The sequence below is a fragment of the Penaeus vannamei genome, chromosome 3 (genome assembly GCF_042767895.1).
Source record: "Penaeus vannamei isolate JL-2024 chromosome 3, ASM4276789v1, whole genome shotgun sequence".
NCBI classification, from domain to species: Eukaryota; Metazoa; Arthropoda; class Malacostraca; order Decapoda; family Penaeidae; genus Penaeus; species Penaeus vannamei.
The window spans coordinates 21,957,728-21,966,993 of record NC_091551.1 but is presented as its reverse complement, the minus strand read 5'-3'; the positions used below and the strand labels follow the sequence as shown (position 1 = coordinate 21,966,993).

The following is a 9,266-nucleotide window of genomic DNA, read 5'->3' as shown; positions in this document are numbered from 1 at the left end:
ACATCCTCATTCTGAAAACAAAATGTACGTAAGACCTGCACGAAATTGCCGATTTATTCTAGACTTTGTGACTTTATAGCTTCCACTATTTGATGTGATATGAAAATCTCAATTTCTCCTCCTCCTTTGCAAAAAGTAATTTTTTTACTAAAAATTGGGAGAAAACACGTAAATAATTCAGCACACATCTACTGTGATTAAAATAGTAAAAGTAGCATTATTATGGTAGCTAATTAATTTACAGGTTTTAATAAAACATCTTCAAGAAGCCTTCAAGGTATTCTTTAATACCAAGAGCAGTGCAGCTAAACTAACACAGGTACACTGGTAAATTGAGGCACAAATCAGTAATGTCTTCATATAAAGGCGACATAAGAAACAAGTGATTTACCACTGGTTAGAATTCCTAGCATCAATGGACACTGACTTTATTTACACACAAAAAGTGATGATGAAAAAATGTAAATGAAAAATAAATGACATGACGATTCAATATGAGGAAAATAGTCATACAAACAAAGACAACCTAGATCATCCATATATTATGTAGCCTTATGGCACAGGGCACATAGAATATATTACCAATTTGTCCTCTGTATTTGCCCCAAGGAGGCACACTCAGCACAGGAGAGTCACCGTCAGGAAAACAGTACCGATATGCAAAAAGTGTATGGAAGAAACAGTGAATCTCCCCCTGGTGCAACTGTAAATTTTTGTGAGCTTACTATTACTGTTTATCCCTTAGGTTAGCATCTCTACAGGTGAAATAATCTTAAAAGTTATAACAAAGCACATTTAATGAAGAGGATTCTATAATCAAACAAAAAAGAAAAGAAATATACAATTTGGCATGAACCTATGTACATGATAATAATACTTGGTAAACAAAACCACAGAACTATTGTTGATACAGAGAAAGAAAGCAGTAACTCTTTTATAATAGCCTCGACAAGGCTAACTGAAAGCAACTGATGTAATGTGTGGCAACTGAGATCAAGTACCCAGTGTTGGGTTTTTGGGTAGGTTCATGAGGTGAGTGACATAATGAATACATGGATTGTATAAAAGACAAACTTAGCACCTACACAAGCTGGAAGTGACACTCTTCATAAAATTTTGAGGTCTGCTAATGTAAAAATCTGGTGCAGGCAATACCCACTTCTACATGCCTTTTCAACATGTACAATGAATAACTGACCAATACTTTTTCCTCCATGAACCAAATGTTATGCTAAATCCTGTGAGAAAAGGCAATTATCAGTGCATAATCTTCATCCTACCTATACATCTTCTTACAGAATCAGTATCATATACTCTATAAGACTTTTTAAAATTTTCTTAACAAAAATCATTCTAAACAGAGACTCGCACCAAAGGCACACAATAGCAGACCTTCCTGCACTTGGCTCTCTTTGAGACACCACCTGAGAACAGAACATACCTCCCAGATTTATATACATTATATATTTTTCTGTTGTATAAAAGGATAATGATGAAGTTTGCACTAGATGTTATAATATCAGGTCAGTAATAACTTGACAGTAATAGATACATATTTGGTATTTTATCTCAGGTGGTGCTTCATTATTTGGACAGCTGTCAGCTATTTAATTCATCTTTTGAGGAAAGAGAAAAAAGAAAAAAAAAAAAAAATACAGTGACTAGTTGAGCCATTCATTGTAACAGCAAATCAAAATCTTGCAAAACACAGAAGCATTTCTTAAATTTTGAAAGTAAAATCTACAATATTTGAAAATAAACTTTTTATCTATAATGTCAAACGAATGTCTGAAGTGGACTTGAGGCGCAAGAGCTTTGTACGTTGAGGGAAAGTTTGAATAGGATAAGGAATAATGGAAGTATCCAAAGAATCTATGCAATTGCACAAACTGACAGCATAGGATACAGCATATATTCTACAGCATGATACCATTAAATAATCAGGGCTTTGTACAAAACTATTTGCATTAGGGCTGTGATAACACAGGACTTGTGGCCAAGAAATAATCTGAAAATCTTCAATACAGAACCACTCATATGCGATAACCTACCCAAAGGAGTGCTTTACACAACTTCAAATCCCATGGTTTGAATTCATGGGAACTTTGTAATCAAACCTTCTTATAAGAGGAGAGTTTATGCCTCCTGCGAGCTCTTGCCTGTAGAAAGTGAGGGTGTCAGATCTATCTGCTTGGCCATGGCTACTTCATAAAGGAATATAAATCTTAAGCTCTAAATGAGGGGTATCTGTAAAGAACAAACATCTTTCTGGTAAGAGCTGTAGTCTACAAAACACAATAGTGTTACCAGGTATTGACAGATATTTGCTGAAAATAACACGCAAAGTTTATGACTTATAAATACTTTTTAATTTCCTTATTTGCCCCATAAAAAGGCAATCATAATACTAAGAGAAGCAAAGTGTAATCTGATTAAGAAAAACACATTCCTTTAATTCAAAAAGACTTCTTCAAAAGGAATGCAAAACTATTTTCCGTATACGATGACACCACAAAAATACAGTTGTTTGTCTGTCACACAGAAATCAGAATGCTCTGTTATCGGTGGAACTATACTGTAAATATTAAGCCAGGTCTTTGAATACTGGGAGAATGTGAGCACTTCTATTCTTCCTCTTCAAAGCCACAACCAGATGAAACCATGATACCTAAACCTCCTCTTCCTCTTTTGGTTATACAACACTTTTTCACAAGCTAAAACTTTTAACATTCCCTTTGAATCACTGTGAAGCAGGAGTTACTTCTGTTCTTCTGACTCCTTTGGTGGTAGGCTCGTGGCAAGGCTGAGGAGGATGTCCACACTCTCCTCTTCCGTCAACTCCCCTGGCTGCAAGTTAATGGTACATCAGTTTCCCCCAACTTTTGTTATTTGGCAGGCATATCAAATACTCAAGAGGCTCTTTATATGCCTGTATCCTTCACTCAAGTACTGCATTGTTGCATTCTGTTATGAAATACTAAAATGAAATATCCTTTCCACAAGATAACAGAGGTGAACTTGAAATATGTGACACAGAGCAGGATTTCCCAACTCATTTATACTGTAAGCAAAATAAAAATTTAAAAAAATCAAAGGTTTATATTTTGGTTAGAAAAGAAAAATACAATTGCAGTACCAATTGCAAATCTTAGTGACAACCACTCCTTAATTTCTGAAGTTTTAAGTATGACCCACATTCCTTTTAACCCTTAGTCTGTGGCTGTATCGCATCCTACCTTGGGTGCAGGTAGCTTGGTGGTGCAAGCCAAGCACATATAGTCTTCATCTTCTAGTACATCTCCTGCCTTCAAACCAACACAAATGTAGTGGAACCAGCCCTCACACCCATCACACTGCACCCAATCCACGTTCTGTCCTGTGGGATGTTGGCACTTTTCTGCTGCGCAAGCCTCATCTGAGTCATCATCATCGTCATCACTGTGTAAGTTGGAGGAGTGTACTTTCTTCTTCTTGACCCCAGCCATAGTCTTTTTCCTTGGCCCTTCTTTGCTAGTAGTAACTCCATCCTTCTTTTTCTTTTCCATATTCTTTGCAAGAGCCTGCTTCTTCTTAATCATCCCCTTTGTTGGTTTGCCATCAGTAGGACCAGAGGAAACTTTTAAAATCTTCGACTTTTTAAGGGGAGACTTGTGTGGAGATTTTGGTTGAGTATCTTCCATTCCTTCACCTTGGGACTTTCTTTTCTTTGGAGCAGATTTTTTTGTTTTGTTTTCATCATTATTATTACCTGTTGAATTGAGAGATAATAATGTATCTTCTAGCATTGCAGGTGGATGGTTGGCAGCCTGTAAAACTCTCCACAGGTGTGTAGTCTCATCAAGATTCACCTCCAAAAGCTCACCCTCAACTAAGAGGTCTTGCACTTGAGATCGGGTAGCAGAGGTAAGAGTAATAAGGGGCCCGTCATGATTTTCCATCACACTTGCCACAAGGCGACTCCATCGAACCTTATCAATCTCTGATTTTTTCTCTTTTCCACCTTTGCTACTGGAATAAGCATGCTCCCAACTTCCTTCCTCAGTTTTCTTACTATTCTCTTTGTCTGCATCATTCTTTCCTTCTGTTTCCCCTCTTCCATCCTTTTCTTTCTCTCCATCCTCACTCAAAAGTGAATCATCATTTGTTGATTCATCTACTTCCATTTTTTCCTATAATAAAAAAGCAAACAAAATTAGGGCATGTATGGTAAATATCTGTATAGCATGGAATGAAGTGGTAAAAATATTACCAAATAAAGAGCACAGAGAAATACTATGGTCTTTATACTTACATCATCATGTGATTGAGGTGATACTGGTTTGTGTTGTTTTGCCTGTGCCTCAATAAGTTTTTGAGAAAACACAGACAGTTTACCAAGAGCAGCTGTTAATTCATCTGTTTTCATTAACTGTCTTGCTCTGTCTTGCCAGGACATTCCTCTTTCTGTTAAGCACTGTAAAGCTTCTCCTTCTGGCAATCTATGGAAAAACATGAAGTGGGACACTTTAACCTCGTCTAATAGCATAAATTTTGCAAAACTGTTTAAGATAAAACAATCTACTCACATCCTAAATCTTCCTAATCCACCTAAAATTTGCATTGTTTCTTATTCACTTATCATACTATAATTAACACCATCCATAATTATCCACACATTTCTCAAAATTGACCTTCAATTTGTTTCTTCTTTTAACCGCTTGTCGCAAGGTGGCATGTACATACATGCCATGGTTGTTGTGGACAGAAAAACGGATGGCATTGCATCATGACCATTCCCGCACCATTGGCTCATAGGACGGAGTTTGTTTTTCTCTGATAGCAGTGGCTTCATATATATGATAAAGCTTTTAGGCAATAGTACCTAAAGTGAATGTAAACTTTAAACTTTATAATATCATTATAAATTATAGCTAAATAAAAGCTTTTAGGTGCCAAATGTCACTCGCAAACTACTGAATTAGCCGGGCGCAAACAGGGGAAACTGCCGATGCACTCCAACAATCCCGTTACCAAGTCCACTAGCCAAACTTTTTTATCCCATAGCATTGGGTTAAACAAACCTAGTCATGCAATCTCTTCTTACCTGACTGGCAATTTTTGGAGGGCTACAAGAAGTGACAAAATGGTTTCCAATCGGGGTCTTCTGGAACGTTCACATGATGGGCACAAGAACCTTCCCTCGTTGCTCAATTTTACCTTACTGCGATGAGACGATGGTACACAACCAGCTATGAGGGATAAAAGAAAAGAAAAAAAAATTGTGTAAAACTTGTCTCTCAAAGCCAAATTTTCATATATTAGTTACCCAGCAACTTATAACTAATTATTAATAACAAAAAGTCAATGTTCCTTAAAATACTGGATGAAAAGGTTAACCCATTAATGACGGGTGTCCCACATATGAGACACTCAAAAAAATAAACATTGCAGGGCGTCCCGCTAGTTTGACGCTGTTATGGGGGCTCATGCTCCGACGCAGCAGTGAGCCACGGCTGGCGGGCGGACAGAGTCCATTTTGTAGCCGCCCAGAATCTTTTATTTTCCACTTCAAAAAAAATACCAGCGTTAATGGGTTAACCATACAATTTCATAAATAAAAACGAGTCTGGTAATGTGCTGTACTGTTATACGTACTATGGAAAAGGTCAAGACATAAGGAACAGGTGAGCATGTTGGGCTGTGGTGCTTTATGACAGATGCAGAAAGTGGCACCTTCTTGAGGTAACTCTCCATCTCTTTTGTTGCGATTGTGGGCTCTCAGGGCTCTCATGGCTCCAAGCTCTCTTTCCTCACAGTCCTAAAAGTATACACAAATTTTAGCTTGGGAAAGAAAGAATCAAAATGCTAAATTTTAAATAATAAAGACCTGTAAAGATACTTTATCAAAAACATACCCAGTATAAAATAACAAACCTTAAATGCTTTCACAACTGTTGCTGGGTTAGCAGTATCTTCCACATTAATATCTAAAAGTTGTGCCTGCTGTTGCTGTGCAGACATTTCTTCTCGTTTAACTCTTTTCCGTTTGCCAGACACCACTCCTATGTCTGTTCTTGGCACTAATACCTGAATAGAAAAACATTTCTTGTGAAAATCAAATAGCACTGAAAAAAATGATGTCAAGAGTTTACAATTTGAAGTCTATCCTAGTTGGTATTCTTTCTTATGAAGGTATATCATTTTTTTTTCAAAATATATTTTCACATGTAAATTCCTTCAATACAGTGGGAGGATATTAAGTAATATCAACCTCTAGCAAACTCAGATGAGAATTCTTTTTCAAGAAGGTGCGCGCAGTCTTTTCAAGCCATGCATGGGCCAAGGCAACAGTCTCCTCTAGATCTGCCAGAGGTTCCAGATGTAACGGGATTGGCCTTCCTCGAGTCACCAATCCCTCAATGGTTTCCAATAAAGGAGTTGTTTCACCACTCTGCAGTGTGGTGACTTTGTTATTCCACTCACGTGCTCGTTTTACAGCATCTTTCAAGGCTGCTACACTAGGTAGATGGGCAGGTACCTCTTCTGCTTGTTTGACCAACTCTTCACCCTCAGACACATTAATGCCAGGTCTGTAATGGAAAACATTCATATGTAACACAATGCAGCATGTGACTTTGAAATATGAACTATACAAGAAATTAACTCATTCATTGTGGATTCATATATTCTTGCCCTATCCACTGAGATTTTTGTTTCCTAACCTTGTTTACACATAGAAAAACAAAAGTGCTTAGTCACCAGTAAATTACCAGGCCTATCTGACCTCGCTTCCATAGCCTACCCCCATCCCTCGAATTTTCAAAAACAAAATTTTTATATTCTTATAACTATAATACCTAATACAGTTCATAAAACAGTAACAAAAATCATGTAAATAATGATACCATTACCAGGAAAATAAATCAATAAAATTCAAGGAGTGGAGTAAACAGGTGGGGTCAGATAGACCTAACAACTGACTTTTAAGCAACTAAAACTTGTAAAGTCATATATGAGGCATTGAGAATGGCAGAGGTGAACTCGTTGCCTTAACAAGTGATGTGGTAAGTTCACTATGAATGTTATAAATAATTGTAAATATGGTGTAAAACTTGTGGTCAGAGTGAAACACATACTTTTGGGAAGTTCACCTCTCCTATTTTCATTGACTCATAAATGTAAGCAAGTGACAAAAAACTACAGAGGATAGTGCATGCACCCATAATGTATATGATATTTTTTTCAATATCTATTACAAGAGGAATAGTAAATGAACATTAACCCCTTGGACCTGGATGACGTTGCGGTCACGACAAGGAAAAGCTTGAGCTGCTGCCCAGGTGACGTGAACATACCATCAACCAGGCAAGTGTGATTCGACTCATTTGGTGCTTAGACGGGGGCTTTAGCATTATTCCCATCGATAAACGAATGTGGAATTTAAAGTGTGTAAGCAGTGACTGGAAGAGTGCCTGCTCCAGTGAAAACGCCATTTACATGCTGCACACCATATTCCTGGCCACTGTGACCAGCAGCAAAGGTTGTATTACGTAAAATTGAGAATCACAAAAAAATGAGATATATGACATAAATAACCAAATGTTCCATATTTTTTACTACAGAGATGATATGGAGTTTGTGCAAGGGAAATGAGTCATTACCATCTGGATAAAGCAAATCAAAAGACAAATATGGATATCGGAAAATGGTGATAAAGCTAAATTTTTTTTTAAGAAAATAACTTTTCAAAGGGGGGGTACAGAGTCTTGTCACCGCTCCTGGGTGTTCATGCGTGACCAGCCTACACGCCGCACACCTGGGATGTTGGCCACTTACATAACCCATTGCCAGGAGATTTCAGCTCCGTGAAACTGGATCCATAGGGTTAAATGAAACAAAGTATTAACAAGTACCAGACAAGAAACACAACCTGTCACTTATTTTGTCTTAAATCTAGCTAATCCATGTAACTTAAGTGACCTTACTTGGCATTTAATGCTTGACTAGCTTTTTCTTCCCAAGTTTCCATATTTGTCAATAACTGCTGCAGCTTTGCCATTGCCTTCTCAATCTTGGGATGCGGTGGCAGAGAAATGCCAGAGTCCAGGAGCTTACGGACACATTCCACAGTCAAGGACCCTGAATCATCTAAAGTTTCCTCTACTTCTTCCAACCACTCAACCTGAAAAAGTTATGTGTTGAGAGGAAGAAAACAAAAAGATGACATGGAAAGGATTGCCAATTTCATTAAAAAACAATAAAAAAAAAAAAACATCAAAACAAACCTGCTGAAGTTTATGCTTCAGTCTTGGTAATTCAGGTAGATCAATGTCAAGAGAGCAACCTGTATCAACCATCTTAGCAATAGCCTCTGAATCTGGCATCTCCTGACTTAACAAGGAGACTGCCTCCTCCTGGAAGGCAGTGACTTTAGTGAGCAGTTCCTTCACAGCTTCACCTTCCCTGATTACGCAAGCCAAAGATTCTATCTGTTCATGGAAGAGTCGCAGCTCCTCCAGTGTTAATCGGCTCTTTGCCTCCCCACTGCCTCGGGTCCTGCCGTAAGTGTCTGGGTTAGTATATGTTTTATAAAAAGCAAATTGATATGCAGCATCTCATATACCACTTTCATATTTGCATAAAATTCTCAATACAAACCTGGTTCGAACTTTTTTGGTTGCAAGATGGGCAGCAACTGTGGCACATTTGTCTGCTTCAGTCACAGCTTGAACCAAAGTCTGGAGTAATTCACTCTCAGGGAACCTCTGCGCTTCTGCCTCTTCAACAAGCTCTCGGAGTTCACTGAGCTCTGGAAAGAATACCAAGTAAATGAGGAATTTGACCTAAATCACAAAAGGTTTTACCTAGATCACACCTGTGAAAGCACAAACATGTGGTATAGTTCTAAAATAAAATTCAAGACAAAGAAAATGGAAAAAAATATTGCTACAACAATTTTTTTATTTACTTGCCATATGAAGTTCAATTAAGCACTAATCATCTAAGCTTTCACAAAAGTCTGAAGACTAAAAGCTCATTTTCCTATCTAATCATATATATGAACATATCTGAAAGGGCTTGAAAGTAATATCATCCAAGTTAGTGCACATAAATAATGGCACAGAAGTTCCAAATTACCTTTTTTATAAGAAATGAAAAACAAAATGCAGACTATTAAAGTGAAAATCTACATTTATTATATATCTTGTGTATGCACTAACATCTTAACCCTTTTTACTGATACATTCTGAAATCATATACATCCCTTGTGATACGTAATTTCTTTT

At 37.4% G+C, this 9,266-nt stretch overlaps 1 protein-coding gene across 2 annotated transcripts in view; it reads right to left on the bottom strand.

Moving 5' to 3' along the window:
* Window positions 1-266: 266 nt before the first annotated feature.
* Window positions 267-9,266, bottom strand: part of Kdm5 (Lysine demethylase 5) — a 45,277-nt gene continuing 36,277 nt past the window's right edge. For both annotated transcript variants that reach the window (XM_027375278.2, XM_027375287.2), the window contains 10 exons: window positions 8,638-8,788; window positions 8,265-8,535; window positions 7,965-8,161; window positions 6,251-6,569; window positions 5,914-6,066; window positions 5,635-5,797; window positions 5,084-5,228; window positions 4,292-4,478; window positions 3,237-4,169; window positions 267-2,847 (listed from right to left, as the gene is read on the bottom strand). In XM_027375278.2, the coding sequence (XP_027231079.1) occupies window positions 2,758-2,847; window positions 3,237-4,169; window positions 4,292-4,478; window positions 5,084-5,228; window positions 5,635-5,797; window positions 5,914-6,066; window positions 6,251-6,569; window positions 7,965-8,161; window positions 8,265-8,535; window positions 8,638-8,788 (2,609 nt within the window). In that variant the 3' untranslated portion in view covers window positions 267-2,757. The remainder of the gene's footprint in view (window positions 2,848-3,236; window positions 4,170-4,291; window positions 4,479-5,083; window positions 5,229-5,634; window positions 5,798-5,913; window positions 6,067-6,250; window positions 6,570-7,964; window positions 8,162-8,264; window positions 8,536-8,637; window positions 8,789-9,266) is intronic.